General features: G+C 38.6%; 1 protein-coding gene across 1 annotated transcript in view; it reads left to right on the top strand.

The window, feature by feature from the left end:
• The window catches only part of LOC131031435 (external alternative NAD(P)H-ubiquinone oxidoreductase B1, mitochondrial), a 215996-nt gene that overhangs the window by 177671 nt on the left and 16530 nt on the right, over positions 1-21795 (top strand). The window contains exons 7-8 of the mRNA XM_059207574.1: positions 3379-3651; positions 7246-7367. Coding sequence (XP_059063557.1) covers positions 3379-3651; positions 7246-7367 — 395 coding nt within the window. The remainder of the gene's footprint in view (positions 1-3378; positions 3652-7245; positions 7368-21795) is intronic.

The following is a 21795-nucleotide window of genomic DNA, read 5'->3' as shown; positions in this document are numbered from 1 at the left end:
AAGCCTAAAATCTAGGGATTCAGCTTTTTCAGGTCAAAACTTGGGATTTTCAAGTTCCGGTCGAACTTGGTCAGTGGTACAAGTGTAAACCCTAGGTTTGCATCCCGCAAAAGCAAAAGAGCCTAAAATCTAGGGATTTAGCTTTTTAGGTCAAAACTTGGAATTTTCGAGTTTCGGTCAAAGCAGGTTAGTGGCACAAGTGTAAACCCTAGGTTCCCATTCCGAAAAAGCAAAAAGCAGACATCCCTAAAAATTAGTGAAAACTTTCTAAAAATAGCCATACCGGGGATCAAGCTAAAAAGGCCAAAAACGAAATTTCCTAAAAAATAGTAAAAAACAAAAAAAGCAAACTTTCTAAAAATAGAAAGTTGTCCAAATTCGTCCAAATCAATTGCGATCTTCGTCCTTTGGTCTGTCTAAGCACTCTGGGGGTGTTCATACTTCGGAATCACATAACTTGCAACAACTAACTTTCAATTGTCAGGGCTTGGAATGCTTTGAACTGGACAAGGCTTGGTGAAACTGCAGCAAAAGGTCACAGGACGCTAACAAAACCCTAGAAAGCAGGAAAATCATAGGGTCCCCAATAGCAATGGGGCGATGTGTGGAAAATGTCACAACACTACCATTTTTTATTTTAGGAAGAATTTACTTTGACTCAAGATGACGTCTACCCTTTCCTGATTTGAAGGAGCTTCTTTGTTTCCCCAATATATAAAAAGTAAAGGCTTCTGATCTATGTTATTTTCCATAAACCGAAGAGAAAGAATTTCATATTCATCACCCAAAAAGTTGTTGACATCTTGTAGAAGTATATCATAAAACTGTACAATAGTTGGATGACTAAAATCTCACGTTCAGACCTTAAACTCATAATTTTGAATCTTTGGAAGATGCTTGCTGTAATGCCCCCTTCTTAGTGATGTTCATTTACTGGTCCATTGGTCTATTCCGGAGACCCGTAGGCTATTTGGAAAGGAGAATTAGGGTTTCCAACTTTTGTGGAGTTCTACACGAGCTTTTTAGGGTTTGTCAGGAGGGAATTCTTCAGTTCCGCTTATGGTTTCCTTCTGGGTTTTCCATGAACTCTAGGGTGGCATAACATGCAATTGATTTTACGATGAAGTGTGAACTTATTATTTCTAGTAAGTTAGGGTTCGACTGTTTGGATGGCATAGTTTTACTAAGCTTTCCAAGCTCTTTCTCTGGGTGCGAAGATCATTCTTTTTGGAGCAGTATTTCATGACTTACTATTGCAAGCGGCAGTATTGAGCATTTCTATTTTTAGCAGTCTTGGACGGGATCTTGATCCTGTGCATTTTAGTGGTCTTCATTGCTCAGCTTCATCTTGGATTTTAGTTTTTTAATTAAATATTATTTCCTTATCCTAAGGTTTAATATTTAATTATTTTATTACTAATTAATGATATTGGGAATTGTGCATAATATGATTTTTCCTAAGTTTGCTAGGTGAATTATTTGTGTCATGAAGGGGGACACCAAAATGAATAAGGAGACTTTATTTTCTTTGACAAAGTATATTTTATGCCAAAAATCGTGGTCCCCTTTGCTAGGCGTGATTTTGACTTAAGGGGGGACGCCATATTTGGGTCCACTTTGGAAATGAAATGCAAATTGGAGAGGTGAATTTGGAGGCAATTGAATTTGAATTCTAGACTTGGAAATCTATATATACAGGTGCTTGGCTCCTCATTTGATCATCCAGAGAAATTATAATGTTATGCTGTCAGAATGACTCCAAACTTCTTTGAGGGTGAAAAACTCCTAGATTATCCTTTGCAGTTTTGAGTGTGAGACATCACTCCTAGCTGTGGTTCGATATTGTGGATTGCTTGGTGTTCCTGTGGATTGCGTTTTGTATGGATTTGAGGAGTTTGTTTGCTGTTGTGTTTTTTGGTGTTGCTGGACGTGGTGGTTGAAGCATCATTTTATTCATATCTCCCTGCTTGTCGATCATTGCATTCTGGGTCCTAGCTCTATCTCATGGTTCACCATACTCCCTAGGCGATATTCTTCACCAATTTGTAGATTGGGACGTGGTGTTCTTGATTTTTGGTTGCAAGTCGAATTCTACAGTAGGCTGTACCATTTGGGAGGTGCCTCAGGTTGCGTGCATCATTGTTGAAGCTTCAATTGTGCTGATTTAAGGTTTGAGATTAATTGCCTTAGTTGTTAGTTTCATTTGCTTCAGTTCTGGTGTGATTTAGAGTGGATTGGAGTGAGTTGTGAGCATTTACAGTGTTGCTGGTCCAGTTCTAGAATTGCTGTTATTTTATATCAGACTTGTTATTTTGTGTTAGTGGCTTGAAATCAGCTTTAGTTGATTATCGTAAGCTTGCAGTACTTTATTGTAATCATCTTGTATCATTGGTTAGTAGTACTAACCCCTATATTTGAACTTGAAGTGCTCATTGTAATCCCCACTGCATAAGTGGAAGAGGCTGGCTTGGCCGCCTTAGTGATTGAAATTTCAGTTTGTAACCTTTGTCCTCCCACTGAGTAAGTGGTTGAGTGATATTGTCCTCCTGCTGAAATATGCGGTAGAGTGATAGTTTCTATGTATTATCCTCCCACTGAAATATGCGGTAGAGTGATTGTGTTTAAATTTCTTGTTGTTTTCCTTGGCTGGTTTGCCGCCAAGTAGTTGAGTTTCTATCCTACTGGATAAGCAGAAGGGGCTGGCTTGCCGCCTGTGCATTGTAATTTCAGTTCAGTTTATAGTGCTAACGATCTCTGGAACACCGTATGCTCTCACCCTCCCAGATTGAGCTCTCGGTGAACAAAAGGTGGAAGGGTTCCCTTTTAGTGGTTTTGGATTATTTCTCTAACCTCAATAGGTTATTATGTTTGCTTGGTAATCTCGCATTGAAATAATTTTTTTTTTAAAGGGGAATATTACACTTGCATTCAAATGGCATGCCAAAATCATACCTAAACATTAGTTTTATGAATTGCTTTTAGTCTCACTTTTTTACACATTTAACTTTAAAGCATTGTGCTATTCCCTTTGTTCTATGCCAACTAAATAACTGAAGATTTCAAATTTCTATGTTCATGCATTTTTGTTAACACATCTTTGTAATAAAATGTGTGGATGATAATTAAAAACATCATTGCAGTCTTATCCAGAAGAGATGTTACAAAAGACCATATCTACTGAACTATAGCAAAACATTAATGAAAGTAGTAAGAAAGTTTTAATTTTGACACAATAGTTTTTGGCCTTGGTAATTATGTTAAATGCAAATTGCAGTTCTATAATGCTTAAACGTTGATGTTATGAAACTTGTTAAGTCTGTTTAGAGTGGATATATGTCTTGTTGTGTGTTAAATTTTTGAATGTTTAATAAATTGCAGGAAGACATATCATACATATTCAAAATTGCAGATAAGGATAATTCTGGCACCTTAACCGTGAAAGAATTTAAGGATGTTATAGAAGATATCCGGATGAGATACCCTCAAATAGATCTTTATTTGGAAAGAGAGCATATGAAAAATGCAGCCAAACTGCTGGAGGGGACAGCAGAAAATGCACATGGTCAGACAATACAACTCAATATTGAGCAGTTCAAGACTGCAATCAGCCGTGTGGATTCTCAAATGAAGGCTCTACCAGCAACTGCACAGGTAATTCCTCTTTTACTCTTCCAATTTATCATAGTAAACAGAGACATGTAACAAATCATTTTGGAATTGATTATTGCTTTGTCTTTGGGTCTTTGTGCTCCAATGGGTTTTTCCCAAAGCCCAAGTTTAGTGGTACATTCTAAGAATGAAGCATAGAGCGAAATTAGGGACGTTAAACAAATGGTTATGAGAATGAATGTAATGAAATAATATCAATTAAAAGATTAAACAAAGTAAGCACATCAATTATTGTGCAATCTTTGAAGTTGAGGTAAAAATTCTGCACTATCATGACAACCCCACATTTCAAATGGGATAAATCTTTATACTCTTCAGAGGCTCCCATGATCACCACAGTCATGGGCAACTGTTTACCAATTAATTGTAATTACAACTCACATGCTTAATTCAATGTCCTAATGCGATATTTTATTTATAGCATTGAAAACATGCAAGATTGTGACAGGAGTCATTACTAATAATATATGATGAAATCCTGACCAGAATGTAGAAATCAAACCCCTTCTGCTTCAATCATGAAATACTGAGCTTCTCAAACAAAGGGCATGGTGAATCTCTCAGCAGACAATACTCATTGAGGATGGTTAGGACTTCCTTTGAATCTTCAGGTTTCTTAAGGAAACCCTTCTGCGAATTGTAGGTGTGGTAGTGCCAATGTCACTCCCTCCATTTCCCACCTCGTTAATTCCCTACTTATGCATATACCTTGAGGCTACGCTTCAGAAAACACTAACCTACCCACAGCTTCCATCTCTGCCCTATCCTTGCCTGTTTTCACTGCCCTTAACCTAAGTTGTGGGTTTTCTGTTGAAGGCCTGTACCCACCTTGAACAAGTCTGGGTCAGGGTCCAGGCCTAGGTCCCCATGTGGTCTGCCTTGGGAATGGCCAGGGTGTCGCTCAGGCAGTGCCCTGGTTGAACCTGGGGGAATACACATGGCAGGTGGCCATAAAAGGCAAATTTTTAAAAGCAATAAAACTATTAAATGCCAATGCTCTCTTTTAAGTTTTATACCATGATCTAATCCTGAAATTTATTGACCTTAAGGGAGGGAAATTAAGCCAACCATAGCTTAGTGCGGAGCCACACTAAAGCTACAGCTGCAATGAAATAGCGTATCATAATAGGATCAACTTTTGTAGGTTTTGGTTATATCCTACTTCGGACTGTAGTAAACCCTCTTAATCAACACCCTTAAACAAATGATTCTCGCAAGGTAATTAGTTTTGATTGATGCATCTTTTGAGCTTGAACTGCCTTCGGAATGGGAATCAACTTAATTCTGTTTAATTGTTTTTTTTAACTTTTTTTTGTTTTGTTTTGTTTGGATTTCTCAATTCTTGTAACATTTTTGTGTATGATTTATCTCTAGGTCCTCTTTTTTAGTGTTAGTCCTTTGCTACTGTATCTGCTGCACATTCCAGTCCCATTGATCTATTGTACTTTTGCCATGTGTCAATGCTGCATAAATGGAATGCTATTATGATTTGTAATGCGCGGCATTATTGTTTTGACATGTTATGGTTTACCTTATTGTAATATGCTGCCCTGTTTTGTCTTTTTTTTGTTTTGTTTTGAAATGTGTTTTGCAGTAGTTTTGAAATGACAAATGAAGTGCAGATAATAAAGAGAATTGCAGCAATCAAGCAACTCAAAAATATAACATATTCAAAAATATATAAGGCCAAAAATTCCAGATTTATATTCTGAGTTGAATATACAATATTTATCAAAACTATGAGCAACTGAGATCATTAAATGATATTACATACTTATTTTTGACATACCCACAAAATGCAGCATTTAATGCAAATTGGATGTGCCAAAAGTGGACGCCACTCTCCAAAGTCTCCACCAAAGCCCAAGCAGATGTTAAGCAAGGTATTGCAGGTCCAAAATGCCTCTAAACAGCAACTTGAAATTCCTCAAACCCTAACCACCCAGCCAATAAAGCGTACGGCCCTTCGCAAAAGATACAGCTAGCATATGAGAGAGTATGGCCCAGCCAAAAATAACATGAACAACAATTAGACTTCTCAATAACTTCCTCAATCAGCTCTTTGAATCAAATATGCAATGAAAAACTCCAGCAATAACTCAATATTTGAATCCCCAATCAGTTCATCTGTGTTTCCTGAGTGAATATACCAAGAATCCTCCAGATTGTGTCTTTCAACAACATGGAGAATGTCAATTGCAAGGGATTTCGTCCTCACAAACCCTGAGAAGAGCAATCTCCTCCAAGAACAAGAAGCAATATTAAATATCAAACTTTGCATAACACAAGTGAGTTCCCAGTCTCTCTTTATACCCTCCAAGAAGGGTTCAGTGTCTTCTAATTTTGCCTTTTAAAACATTAAAATAAAATCCATATCTTCTTAAAGTGCACCCATGTCTTCAAAGAGCCCCCCTTATTAAATATTTGTACTTTAATCTTGGTGCCCAAATAGTCTTTTATTTAAAATATATTAAATAACAATACAATTAAATATTTATTATGCATTGTTTCTGGAAATAATTGCGTGAATTTATTTCCTCGATATTTCGGATCAAACTAAATGATCCATCATTAGGAAGAAGAGGGCAAGACAAGGAACAAAGCAAGTTAAATATTTAATTTAACTTTATAAAATATTAATTTATTGTTATTTAAATTTAAATCACCGGATTATACCAAATATCAAGACAGTGATATCCACTGCTTCCACTGATACATCTAAGTATAAAAATGCTGAAACTAGTATGAAAGAAATCACCCAAAGTCACTCCAGAAAAGGCAATTATGCTCATAATAAATGCCGAAGCTCAACTAAACCTTTCATATTGCCATCCAGCTGGATCAACTATCTCTAAAGTTCTCTAACCCTAACACATTAGCACCTGTCCAGCATACTTAACTAGTTAGGAAGTGGACAATACACTTATATGGTAGCTAGGCTCTTATTTTGCTTTTAGTTTTAGTTTAATCTTGTACCCTCTCTTTGGAGCCTACACTATTTTTTTTCTTTTTTTCTTTTTTTCTTTTTCTTGCTATTTATATTGGGTTATAGTGCTTAAGTCTCATTGACGTGTTTTGGGATCGGCAGAGATTAGTATAATTTCATTCTCGCTCTAACCTGTCTTCAATTTGGTTTAAATTTAATACTTGAAAAATTAGGACTCCTCAAATTTCTCCAACACACAATAGGTTTGACACATATTAGGACATAAACTGAAGATAACAGTTCAGTTTCACTAACACCTTGATAGGTGATACTCAACGGGCTCCCATACATGTCTGTCAAGTTTCTATATCCTTCTATACTCATTAATATTTTATTTTTATCGGTTTATATAGTTTAACCATTTATGACCGTCACTATCATTACTTCTATCCTGATCACATGCTAATGTTAATTGTCTTGCAAACGTTACAATTTGTTAAAATTTGATAATTTAATGTATATTGTTGGTGCTTTTAGTCTTCTTTTCCAATGCAAGTGTTCTCTTAATTTTATTCCTTTAATTTGAAAATTCATTTTCTCTTTATCTTTCTTAATATTCAATTTACTATTCCTTTCTTTTGTGTTTGCAGGTTGCAGCTCAACAGGGCACCTACCTTGCAAGGTGCTTCAATCGAATGGACATATCTGCAGCTGAACCGGAAGGCCCTTTACGTTTTACGGGGACAGGGCGTCATCGATTTCGTCCATTTTTGTATGAGCTGATATCCTTAAAATTACTTGTTATTTCCATGTTTCATTGCATTAGAAATTTTAGATATATTCATTAGGTATATGCAAAATATTAGGGAGACGTGTCTCTAGTCGCATCTTCAAGCATCCCTGTTTTAAAAAAAACTTTTGTTTTAGCATTTTTTTCTGGATTTTCTGGACGCCTCCCGTGTTTGTATTTTCCGAAGCCTTACGTGAATTCTTTGTATCTTCCCGTTAAGCTCTGTGAATAGGTTTGGCATGCAGGATTAAGCTATCTCCCATGTGATCTAGCGTTCAAGTTCTAATTTTTCTGTATCACGAACTTAATAGAGCACGTTTAATCTGTATCTTTCACACTGAATATATAAGAAAGAAAAAAAAATTATTTTAATATCTACGAAACTTAATAAAGTCTATAGGACAGCACATCAGATCTAATTGATTTCTGCAAATCTGCCCACTTTCTGTGTAAAATGTTGACAAATGGTCCCAACCTCTCACAAAATCCTCGCTTAAAAAATTATACCAAGATCCCTGAGTCAATAATTTATTTCATATATATTTGGGCTTAGGAATTTATACTTTTGATATTAAACATTAAACTGAGATGTTTAACTTTAGGAAACATTAAACTGAGATGTTTAACTTTAGGTTATACTTTTGTTTCAAAATTCCCTGTCAAACATACTATATGGAATAGTGTATGTATGCTCTAACATTTATGGAGTGCGTCTCCATCTTACACATTTGGAAATTTGAGCAAGCTATTTAATTTTATATGTCCCCATCCGCTTATTTCATGCTATAAGTTTTGTACTTTTGAACTGCACTATATTTTGATATTTAAAATGTTGCGTTCGATTCAATAAGATAGTTTCAATGAATTTGCCATTTTAAATTTTTTTAAATATATTTCATCTTTTTATTTTAGAAAATTATATCTATCTAAGTTATTAGTTTTATTTAGGTTTTGGTTTAGTTTTAAAAAAAAGGAATATTAGGTTGATCTATATATGATATAATCTAAGAAGAAAAATGAAGTTCAGAATGTCATATAATATATATAAATAAAAAAATTATTTATCATTTATATTATTAGTTTATGATCAAGGTTTAGTTTGTAGATTGAGTCAATTTTTTTTGCAATTGGATTTTTTTAGGTTTTTCCATATATATAGTGCAATCTAAGAACTAGAATTAAAATATTGAATGCCATATAACATATGAAAAATAAATAAGTAAATAAAAATTATTACCTAAATATCAATTTGTCAACCTCTTATATCATAAATAAGAAATAGAAAAAGTTAAAGCAAATGGAATGTGTACAATAAATAAACTCTCCACCCATTTTCTTTGTCATGGTGAAAAACAATTTTCTATGTCATGGTGAGCAACTCAAAAAGACGATTAAGGTTGGGGTTCCATGAGGGGGCTTCAGGATCTATTTTTTAGAAGCAAGAAGTTTCATGAAGCAAAAACTAAATTGCTATAGGATTAGTTGAAATCTTTTCTTAAAAAATAGCAGCCCCTGTTTTTTAAGACTGTAGATTTGACTGGGTGGAAAAGGTGCAGAGCTAGAAATTGCCCCATCAATTTAGGCTTATTTTCTGCCACTTGTCAATTATCTCAAGTTTTTCAATTTTTGTCAATTAATTTTTTTATTATTTTATATTTATTACTTTGTTGAATTGAATATGCTAAATAACAAAATTCATGAGACCATCCTTCCATAAATTTCGTAGCTTAAACTGTGCTACAAAATTCATAAGATCGTCCCCTTTAAAATAATCCTAAAAAATCTCAGCAACACCCATTGAAATTTTTTAGGAAGTCCTCCATCCATGACACCTCAATGTAAAAGAAAGCTTGACATTTGTGCCACTGCTAGATATATGGGTTAGGCAAGAAGAGTATATTCTATAAAACTTGTACAATTCTACAACAAGATGATGAACCCCTTCAATATGACATTTATGCACCACCATATTATATTCTACTTTTGCATTTTTGTATATCTATGTTTAGTGTCCTATCCCTATCTTCATGTCAAGGGATGGCTTGAACCAAAGCTTTAGGAAGTGGACTTGACGCGGACTCGATAGCCCAAAATAGGACTCGGACTCGAGACTTGGCAAAAACTCAACAAAAAAAAACCTTACTTTTACAAAAAAAGAAGAAATTAATGCATTTAGAGAACATAAAAGCCTAACTTGACTATCAATTTGTCATAATTCAAACATTACACGTCATATGATCTTCAAACACTCAATATATGAAATATCATAATTCATACTCAAGAACTAGTGGGGGTTTGGGAGTGGAGACCCTAATGGGTTTGAGGGTCATGAATGATACGTTGCACAGGGTGTTAGATGTGAGAAAAACCCAACAATAGAAGGGGTGTGGGGTTTCCTAGTGGCAGTTAGGGGGCTATGCCCTCATAATTCTATTTTTAGATGATTAAGAATGGACAAGTTTGAGCCAAAATATGAAGAAATGGATGAGTTTGAGCCAAAATATGAAGAATGAATGAGTATGAACCAAAATATGAAGGAAAAAACTTTTTGCTATTTTAACCAAAGAAACGGGACTCAGACTCGGCTCGGACTCGGACTCGGGACTCGGAGTCAGACTCGGCTTCAGACTTTGCTGGACTCGGGAAAGTGAAAAACTCAAGAAATTTAGAGATTTTAAAAGATTTAAAACTTGTTTCAGGCACCGCTTATTGGATACACCTTAAAGACACAATAACATCATCAAATTGGGCTCATTTGATTACATACACAAGTATACATCAATCACATAAGCATACAAAGGAAATAACAAACATAGATATATAAATATTGTCAAATGTATACAATATTACAAAACTCATGGAATAAAAAATCCATGTCATCATATGATCATCATCAAATGTTTCATACAAATACCAAAGGTAAATACAACTAATAGCCGCTCCCCGTGACACCATGCCATGCTCACCAACATCAGGAACATCCGTGTCACTATCTGCCTCTGAATCTCCTGTCTGTGCTTGTGCTCTTCGCTCCTCCTCTGCCATGGCTACAGTCTCAGCCTCTATATCTACCTGGTCGATCCAATCAATGTTAGACTCGGAGGTTAAATTTTCCCTACTTCTATCGACGCAGTTTCCCCCCACATTTTTCGACGGGGGTGTGGGGGCAGTGCCCCCAAGGTGGGGTCAAAAAAACTTATTATTTAATAAAGGCGTCGGGTGTTATTTTTCTATTGGCTGACATGTTGTAACCCTAATTTTTCTCATTCTTAGGCGGAGGTTGTAGTGAACAAAGACGAGACCAATTCTTTTTAAAAAAAAATTTTAAAATGTTTTTTTTTGTCATTTTACTTCCAGGTAGTAGCCGAGTTTGGGGCTCCGGACTTGCCAACTCGGCGAGTCTGAGTCCGAGTCCTAGGGACTCGCCGAGCATGACCCGGACTCGGACTTGCCAAGTTCAGGCGAGTCCGGGTGAGTCCTGTTTCTCTGATTTTAACACACCCAGGTGGACCCGATAGTCCTTGCCTAAGACTTGGGAGTCCGATCTTGGAACTCAAGGAGTCCCAAGTTGAGACTTGGGCAAGTACTCACCGAGACTTGGTGGGACTCGACTCGTGAGTCCTAGGTGAGTCCACTCACCAAGTGTTAGGACCCGTGAGTCTTGGCGTGTACTTGTCAAGTCCTAAAACAATGGTTCAAACAATTGTATTCGAGAATAACCAGTATTCAATGTGCAAAGAGCGACATTGGGATCTAGTCAAAATTTTAAAAACTCACAAATCCTTGATGGATTCACATGGAATAATACAAAACATGTGGATTATTAATGGATATGCATTGATTTGTTTGAACAAACTGACTTTATAAAAAATGCTCCCTATCAAAATCCCTACCTTGATTGACTTGGAATCCAAACTAAGTTTGATTTGGACCAGATCTAGGACCTAGTAAAACACATAATTTTTGGTGTTTCCAAGTATCCATTTCTTATTCTTCAAAAAATATATATTGATATGAGTCTTGTTGTGATGTATTCACACATCGCCCCATTGCAAATGGGGACCCCCACTTTTTTTTTGCTTGGTAGGTGTTGTGCGAATCGCACACCCATCCCCGTCTTGGACAAGGACCCCCCAGTTTCCTTGCGGAAGAGGAAGGGGATATGAAGGGTCAAGTGCCGCTAAAACCAAACTCGGCCTCTTGGGCCATATTGCAATTTAAAACTCCCCAATTCTTGCAAAATCGCCTAAATGTGAAGAAAGAGTTAAGGCCTGCAATGATGTTGAAATGCTGATTTTTGCCAAGGGATACAAAGGAGATAAAGAATGCAAAGTGCAAAGGTTGACAAACTCGCCCAAGTGCCAAAATTCGCACTTTTTAGTGAAAAGTTGGCAAAATGCCTCAAAGGGCCGAAATTCGGACCTTTTAGCCAAAATGTTAAAAAAGTGAAAAGTTGGCAAAATGTCTCAAAGGGCCGAAATTTGGACCTTTTAGCCAAAATGTTAGAAAAGTGAAAAGTTGGCAAAATGCCTCAAAGGGCCGAAATTTGGATCTTTTAGCCAAAATGTTAGAAAAGTGAAAAGTTGGCAAAATGCCTCAAAGGGCCGAAATTCGGACCTTTTAGCCAAAATGTTAGAAAAGTGAAAAGTTGGCAAAAGGCCAAAAAGGTCTGAAATTTTCAAAGTGACCTTTAAGTGAAAACTCCTAAAAGGTAAAAGTTGGCAAAATGCCCCAAAAGGCTGAAATTCGGACCTTTAAGTGAGAATGTGAAAAAGCAAAATTGGCAAAAGGCCAAAAAGGTCCGAAATTGGCAAAATGCCCAAAGTTTTCAAAGTATGCAAAAGTGCCTAAAATCCCGAAATTGGCCATAAAGGGGTAAAAATGTCAAAGTTTTTAAAATTTGCAAAAGTGCCCAAAATCCCAAAGTTCACATAAAGGGCTCTAAATCGCGAAGTTTAAAATTTCAAGCAGGAAATCGCGAGATTAAACTTTTCAAACGCCCCTCTTGCCCAAAATTGCCAGGGACAACTAAATTCGCGGAAGGAGTAAGTGTTAAACTTGGGAAATTTTCAGATCACCCTCCCTCCGGGCGTTAAATTTAACGTTTGTTAAATTAATTTTAATTTTTCAAATTAATTTATTAAAATGGGATTAATGGTTTGCAGGGCACAGGACACCATCGCAGAGAACCAGGAGAAAGACCTGAAACGCAAATCGAAGAAGGATCGCAATCAAGGCCAAGCACTGAAGACTGGAAAAGAAAAAAGATGTGGGAACGCATTGCAGGAGCACGAGAGCAACCAAACATTGGGAACTGTGCCGCTGAACAAAGATAAAGTCCACCATCGGGACCAAAGACCAAAGAACACTTTGAATGCTGCAAGTTTATGCCTTCTCGAGAAAAAGCACAAAGTTGGATTTAATTCCAGGAATTCAATTTCTAAAAAGCTGAAATTGTTTTATTGTAAAACTGCTTGTAGGCCCCACTCAGATATTTTGAAAGAAAGGGGAAACGAGTCAGTTGTGGACAGTTCTGTTCAACTACCAGATAGACTCAAATTGAAGCCAAATAGTGGTAGGTAGTTGAAATTGTGGTTGATTGGATGAGTGAGAATTTAATGGGCATGGGTTAAGGCTGCTAGTTTCTGGAAGGCAGATCAGGACCCTTGGATGCAGTCCATCCTAGCCTTTGATTCAATATTGTAAATTCTATAAAAGGCAGAGGCCTTTGTTTTGTAAAGGGTTAGATGGTTAGAGGTTTTTGTTAGATAGTCAGATAGTTGGTTAGAATTTTGTAGTTAGATTTTAGAAGGTAGAATAGGTTAGATCTTAGCAGTAGCATAGAGATGCTGCAGAAATTGTTGTAATAGGCAGCTGAAATCAATATATAAACATTGATTTGGTGTTTATTGTCTTGTTTTCATCTTGTTTGCATGGTTTCTTCCGGTATTTTAGATAGATCTTTCTGTTTTGGGTGTGCAGGTATTTGATAGATTCAGGCTCATACCATTGAGGATATACTGATTGTGTATCCTTTTGTATGGTTAACCTGAGCCTTCGATTGTGCTTAGTTCAATTGTAGGTGTCCGTCTGAGCTGCGCCAGAATTGGGAGCTTAGCCGTGCGTTTGCAGTCTGAAAATCTTCCAAGTCCCCTAGAAGATTGCACCGTTCCTGCAAGGTTGTGAGCTATTCTAGCCAAGTAGGAATCAGTTATGTTGAACATGTCTACCCGCATACCTGTGTTGTTAGTTTTAGATCTCCTATCCCTTCCCTTTTGATTTATTTCGTAGTCTGAGAATCACAGCAGACCAGCTTGTTGCAAATTGTAAGTCCCCTTGTGCTCCTAGCAAATCACATCGACCACTTAGTAATCTCGCAGTCAAGACCTGACAATTGAAACCTTGAGGTCGTCCCCTTTGATCAAACAAAACCAGCATTAGGGATTTCCTTATCTCAAGAGAGGATAGGATACTCAGCGAGTACATTCTATTCTGCGTTGGCCGGATGAAGTCGCAAGTTCAGCGATTTTAGACACGTCAATAGAATTGGTGCTAGGAGGGCCGGTATGATGAAATGTGTAGATAGCTAATTCAAGATCATATCAATCCATATTTGTGAGGAGTAACCTTATAGCTTTTTTAACCTCCTCCGCGTGCAACAGAATTGGCACTAGAAGGGCCTTTGTCAGGATCCAGGCAGCAAGTTGAGTTTATTGAGACCTTTTAAATGCTATACTTGGGAAATGCAAGATCCCTATTAAACCAGAAATGCCAAAAAATCAGAAAACTGAAAATACAAAAAGAATTATTTCTGAGCCAATATGTTGAGTCAGTCGCTTCATGAAGGCTGTTCATAGTTTGAAATTTTTCAAATCTATCAGAGGTTGAGTCTGCAGCTATATCCCAAGTGGTTGTTCAAATTTGCATCTGTAGCTCACTGCAGAATTCATGACACCATAACGCATGATGAACTGAATTGCTTGACATTTTTGTCAAGGGTTGAGCTCGCATTACAGGGGCAAATATTCTTTTGGGATGTCCCCAAACCAGAGGCGATCATACAGTCAGATATCCCCAGTCCTCCGTCCAACATCGAGGAATTTACAAGATTCAAGAATTTGATTGAGAATTGGTTTGGTCTTGATGAGGAGTTATGCTTGGAGAACGTGCTGTCACCTTGGTGGTGCAGAATTCACCGCACCCCACTTTCAAAATTCACCTGCTCGCTATGCATAGAAGCAGATAGTCAATTCAAAGCCCAATTTGGACTGTCGAAAGAACCAGGGGAGAGCATCACCAGCAAAGTGTGGAGTGCCTACCTTGCTGCAGACAAGTATAGACGAATGCAAAATCAATGCAGTGCCACACTCCCCGATGATGAAAGTATGCAGCTATCAATTGCTGAGCAAGATGAACCAGTCAATCAGACCAAGGTAGCGGATGAATTTATTATCCCTGCAACTGATGAGGACAGTGTTTAGAAGGACGATCAAGTGAGCTTTGTGGATCAGCCACAGGTTGAGAGTAGTTTGCAGCAACCTCACCAATGGACGATGCAGTCCAAGAGTTTGTCGAGGATGTTTTTGAGGGCCAATTAATTGAACGATCCTTGCTGTTTGAAGACGTGTTGGTAGAGGTGCCTAAGGCTGCATTGTTCACAAAATATGAAGATGCACCAACAGATGATGCACCCCTCTTTCCTGAGTTCGAGTTCAGTTTTGAGATCAATTGTCAGCTTGGGCCACCTGATGAAAAATCTGATGCTGATTTGCACACTCTGAGCGCTACCAAGATGCTGCACCACCAATGGCGACCTCCTGATACAGCTGCTGAAACCTTCCACCCACACAACCCACCGTACAATACTCTGCATGACTCAAAAACTTGCTAGGTTGTTTCTTTCCCTCCTGCTGTTAATTTTGAAAATTTTCCGTTTAATTTTGAATATTTTGGGAAAACAACTTGTAAATGGACTAACCATGAAATATTCCGAGCCAAATTTTTTTGTTTTTCAATTTACAAACTCAAATAAATGCACCCGTTAAGGTTAGAGGTTAAACCAAAACGTGCTGAAGCAACTCTAACCAGAATGTACACCAGGATCCCAATGTGGGCAAGGTGTGAGCATTGGTCAGAGGATCTAAAACAAAATGCTTATGCAGGAACTCTAACCAAGAATGGCGCCGGTGATGGCGAGCATATGGTCAGAGGATCTTCTACCTAAATGCTGAAAGGGAACTCGACACCAAGTATGTGCTACCCAATCCAGTGTGGAGTGAGGGGCGACCATATGGCGGAGTAATTACAAATAACAATGCTTGAATGAAATAACTGAATTGCTGAAAGGGACTCAACACCCAGAATGTGCTTTCTAACCCGAACTGGGAAAGTAGCTACCATAGGGCGGAGATGTAACTAATACAATAATTACTGAAAGAAGAATGAGTATTACAATCGGGTAAAGCAAGATTATAATTTGCTGTCAGTATTACTGCCAGCTTACACTATGAAAGATGAGATCTTGCAAACAATACAAATCAGCATATAAATAGAGATGTACAATATTAGTGAGTTTCTTTGCTGAGAAGTAAGATTAACGGAAATGGCATTAAACAGATCCAACCTTTTCTCCAGACTTGGACAAATCTTCAATGAAGCATCCACATCGCTTTAAAAGAACTCTCATCACCATCCAATAAAGAAAGTGCAGATTTCTCCAAACTGATGTAACAGACCTGCACCTTTCAACAAATAACCAGCAACATAGGATTCCTTGAAATGCTCGGAACTCACTCTTTTCTCATTCAAACTGCTTGATATCAATTGCAAATCACTAATAGAAGGGAGGCGCTAAAACTAAGAGCATAAGACAGACTTAAAATGCAGATTACATGAAATGCACGAATTCCAAGACACCATAAATGGTACGGCCCAGCACAGGGGCGATTTTGCTTTTTAAAATTCAGATCCTCTTCAAAAAACCTACAAATTTGCACACAGGGGCGCCTAGCCAAGATGGAAGGAAATAAACAATACCCACAATGAATTTTTTTTGTCTTTTTGGATTTATGAATAAAACATCAAATCTGCTGAAGCTAAAATGCCAAAAACCAGAAACCTCTAATATGCAAAAACTGAACCTAAATAGACAAATGCAGATTACAATGCACAAATTTCAATGAACTCACAAACTAGACTAAAATCACCACTAGTTGTTGTCTTACAAACAAGAAGCGATGCCCGAGCTAGGAGGCCTTCATTCCTCGAAGCAAACCCAGAGCCAAACCGGCAACATAACAGTACTGTAGACCAAAGATGTGAAATGATGCTCAAAGTCTTCCTTTTATAACTTCTTGTTGGCTTCACGAAACCCTAAAATCCACTTCAATATCCAAACCCTAATCCTTTCTCCAAGATGGCATCCTTTTCCTTTCAAGCTTAATATTGATATTTTAATTAAATTCAATACCTTGATAAATGCGCCCACATTAAGCTTGCTTTGACTTTGGAAATTAATAAAATAATCTTTAATGAAGGTGCCACCCTCAAAAAGCCCACTTTTCAAAACAACATAAAGTCAATAGACTAGGCCAAGGGGTCAACGTTCGAATATAATAGTAAAACGTGACCTTTTAATTAAATATATCAACTTAACTCTTCAATCATGCCTTGAAGCCAATAATGACCAAGTCAAAGATCAGGTCTGAGAAGGGGACATTACAAACCACGTGTTGTGCGTTGCACACGCACCTTGTCACCGACAGTGTCCCCCTTCCTGTTTTGAGCCTTTCGTCTTTGCCCTGTTGAGTTTCACGCGGAATGTCTCGCGTCTTTTCGAGCGAGTCCGCGACTGGTCCATAGAGTGATGATGTCAGGGAAGTGAGCCGATGAATCCTCCTGACTAGTCTAGCCCTCGAGCGTGAGTGCCGAGAGTTTGTTCGAAGTTTTAAAAATCGCCTTGGGTAGGCGTAAGGTAGTAGAAATTGGGGAAGCCCGCCAAGCAAGAGTAGTGCGCCTAAAGGTCGCACGAAGACCAAAGTCGCTGTTTTTCGCACAAGAGCTACGAAACGGGTTGCATGAGGTTTATTCCCACGAATGTTTGTAGGGATTTGAATGAAGGATGATTTTCACCTACTTATGAAGGATCAAACTCCTTGACCAAAATGCTGAAGTCGCAAAGCTTGCCTGAATGCCTTAGGATTCCGAAGCCTCCAAAATCCAAATTTGTGGAATCTGGCGAAGGCTGGTCTGAGGTCAGATGTTTTATGTAAGTTTTCAAAATTGCCTTAGGGGCCAAATTTTGGACCCAGAGGCCCAAAGGGGTTAAAATTTCACTAAGTTAAAATTGCCAAAATCGCCTAGGGGGCCGAATTTCGGACCCTGGGGCGAAAATTTCAAAATTTGATGTTTCCTGTTTGGTTCAAAAATAATGTGAAAGGCCTTTAAATGTCGCGAAGGGTAGCTCCAGGTCCAAAAATCACTAAAGAATGTCCAAATTCGGACCTTGGGGCGAAAACTGGAGAGTGTGAAAATGCAAAGTATTCCCAAACGGCCCCCAGGTCCGAAAAACGCCCTGAAGCCTCAAATTCGGACTATAGCTCCGAAATTTTAAAAAAATGGCAAATCGCAAGAGTGGCGTTGGAGCTCCAAATTGGTAAAACAACGTTTTAGTTCGAAACTCGCCATGAGACCCATTTTCGGACCCTGGAGAGGAAAGTGAAAGTATATTGAATTCATAAAAGAAAGGCGTTTAAGTCCGAAAAGCAAGTAAAATCTCATTTTCAGACCCCAGCTCCGAAATTTCAAAAAAACAAAAAAGAGATAAAGTGCGAAATCTTGCAAAAGACGCTTTAAGCCTCGAAATCACTTAAGGTTCTCTTTTTTGGACCCTGGGGCGATTTTGGAAAAGAGACAAAGTGTCGAAAGTCGCAAAAGGCGCTTCAAGCTCCGAAAATCGCTTAAGTCCTCATTTTAGGACCTTGGGATAAAAACGGTAAAATCGCAAAGTATTCTGAAAGTGCTTTAAGCTCCAAAATCACTTAAGCGCCTCATTTTCGGACCCTGGAGCAATTTCGGAAAAGGATATAAAGTGCAAAATCTTGCAAAGACCCCCTCTAGGTCCGAAGTTCGCTTTAAACACCCATTTTCGGACCCCAGCCCCGATATTTTAAAACCCATCAAATTTGCAAAGAAGGTATAAAGGTCCGAAGTTCTCCATGAAACGCTCCAAGCTCCGAAGTTTGTTTAGGTTTGCAAAATGCGCTTCAAACACCCAAGGCTCCATAGCGTTGAAATCGCGAAGTATATGTCAGGCTCGAAAACTCCAGAAATCTCCAAAATCACGAAAGGTTGAAGGCGACAAAATTGGCGGAAACATCCAATACCCCCGAGATTTGCTAAATCATCCCCTAGGTCCGAAATTTCGATAAATAGAAGCGTGTTCAACTCTTAAGTTTGTCTTAAAATCGCGAGAGGGAGTTTAAATTCATTCAAAGCTCTGAAATTTGGAAGCACGTTGAGGTCCGAGGTTAGTCCAAAGTTGCCAACAGTGAGTGAAGGGTCCGAAGTTTTTGTGAAATCATTGAAATCTGAAAATATCTCCAAGGTAGCGAGAGCATCCATAAGCTCTGAAATTTGCAGGATCATCTTTTAAGTCCGAAGTTTTATTTGCAAACAATGCCAGTGCTCCGAAAACCTTCAGTTCGCCAAAGCCCCAACAGGTGAAAATCGCAAACTTTCCAAATCGCAAAAGAAGAGGTGTTAGTCCGAAGTTTTCTCCAAGGCGGTGACCTCCGAAATTCGCCAGAAGCCTACAAATCGCGAAATGTAAAATGCGAAATTTGCGAAACTTGCAAGGAAGAAAGCGTTATTGATCCGAAATTTGCCCTTGGGATTGAATGGAAGGCAAAATTTAAATTTCAAAGGGGTCTCCAAACTCTCCAAGGTTCGAAGTTGAAAGGTGAAATCATTCGAAATTTTAAAATCCTCCATTTCTCCAAAATTTGATAAACCCCCTCCATGCTGCTGCACTTCGTGCGAAGGAGATCACGACAGATTTGAAACGAAGACAAAGCCATTTTGTGTAAATCATATTCAAGGTAAGGCGTTGTGTAAACTTTTCCAAAGCATCCAAATTTAAATTGCCAATTGCCTAGGTTAAAAAACTATTTAAAATGATAAATTCTCTCTCGTCCAACAACCGCGAAAAAAATTTAAACCAAAGAGATAACCGTTAGAATTCAAAACTTTGCAGGATCGTCCGTTCATTTCACGCGGCAGGGTCGGGTAATCTCTCGCCATCCGCTCTCATCAGGTAAGTACGCTTTGTCTCGTATGATCATTTGAAAATGCTTAAATCAAATAGATAAATGCGTGAAATTTGATCAAAATGCTTGAATTCTTGAAATCTGCATCTCTTTCGCTCATAAAACGTTGTTCAAAGCACTCTAAATTTAGAAAGTTCCCCTAAGGCTTCACCAGAAATTGCATCTCTTTTCAAACTTAGGAGAACTTTTCATGCTTTGTCTCTGTTGAAATTAATTCAAAATCCAGAAAGCGTTAAGTATAAATTCACAATCAAAAATCTTCATGAATGTTGTGGTTAAAATTGATCAAGCCCTTTTTAGCTAGAAACGTCGCCCCATGTCCAATCTAAATTTTAAATTAATCCCGACATGCTGGAGCACTTTGCTAATCTAACCCGCATTACTTTTCTTGTATCACCTCGTAAACCATGTCCGGCTGTGCAGGATAAATGCCTAAATCGGTGGTGGAATCATAAAAAACGCCCACTGCAGTCGAGACATCGCGAGCATCCAAATCAGATATCTCACGTAAGGTTGAAAGGATGAAGTACCAATATCAAAGAGGAGGATTGAGGGAGTCGAAGGTTCAGAGCGTCTGGGACAATATCGGTGATACCGACCTTGGCCATATCGATATTCAAAACTTCAGGAATCAGGTCTTCTCACCCAACGCGTATGGCAGGCCTAGGCAGATGGTGGAAAGTGGCATCGCCCAAGCGGTGGGATTTCCTCCAGCAATACAGAACTATGAATTAGTAGTAGAGGCTGCCCGACATTATGAACCGAATTCCAAACTAGTGCTCCTCGAGAATATGACTATCGCCGACTTCTCTCCTGAGGCCATTGGTGATGCATTTGACATCCCCTTTCCAAACAATCTCACAGGTACAACCATAGATGAAGCACAAGGGGCATATGATATGAATCCGGCTCGATGCAAGGCACTGATCAACGAAGAATGGTTCAAGGAGAAAAGGCCTTCAAGGGCCAGAATTGTGAAAAAGACCCCCAGGAGTGATTTTCATAATGAACATGGGGATATGGTCACCTTACTCAACCAAGTCATGGGACTTCCTAAGTCTAGCTACTTTGAAGAGTGGATGTTCTATTTTACAGAGTAGGTCTTCGCCGAAAAGTCTAAGTTTGACTGGGCCCAGATTATAAGCGATAACATCCACACTCAGCTGATTGAGCTCGAGATGAAGAAGTACTTCACCATGACCTCTTATTTGGTCTATATGTTCGCCAAGAACCAGCCACTCCCAGGATTGATAATGAAAGGTGAAATCGAGAATGGGCCCGGTCAGGTAAAAGTCTATGATTGTTACTCGCAGCTGCACTACCAAGATATAGCTCAGAGGGAAAAGAGCAGCCCGGCTTATACAGTTGGTCAATATGAACGCGTCAATGACGCCTTCACAATGTGCCTGGTCAGGCTAATGCAAGGAGGATTACACATAAGGCTCTCGGAGCAAGCTACTACTTTAGTACAGAGGTATGGAGCTTGGTTCATTCAGTTCCCAAGGTTTTCCTACATCCGAATAGCTGGCTTCGATGGTGCCCCTCTCCGACTTCCACGGTACCCAACCGACAAAGTGATTCTTATGGAGGTTGCAAGGCAGTCACGCCCGGCCGACATCTTCCTCCGAGAAAGCAAGCAGGCTGGATTCACATTTCCTATGATCATAGGCAACCATGATGTCCACTTGAAGACCCCTACCCTAGCAGAGGAGTCCCTTGCAGAGCTGGCCTCTTATGGCCTACAAGACAATTTTCCAAGAAAATATTTCGATCATGATAATCTAGCAAAAAGAGCCTATGGTAGAAGGTACAGAGCAGAGTTCCCAGACTCGCTGCGAGTCAGGCGAGTTCACTGAGTTGGCGAGTCGAGCCAACCTCGGCGAGTTTTGCTGACTCGCGGCTCGGACTCGGCCTCGCGATATAGGCAATTCGGATTTTAAAAAACAAAAAAAATAGAAGCTTTTTTATTTGTTTTTTTTACCTTTCTCTTTCATATAACCCTAAAAGGTCTTCTAATTGTTAGTTGTGAGAAGAAGAGAGGAAAAGTGAGAGAAAGGAAGGAAAACAAGAGGTCATAGGTTTGC

Source organism: Cryptomeria japonica, chromosome 6 (genome assembly GCF_030272615.1).
Source record: "Cryptomeria japonica chromosome 6, Sugi_1.0, whole genome shotgun sequence".
NCBI lineage: Eukaryota > Viridiplantae > Streptophyta > Pinopsida > Cupressales > Cupressaceae > Cryptomeria > Cryptomeria japonica.
This window is presented reverse-complemented; position numbering and strand designations above follow the sequence as displayed.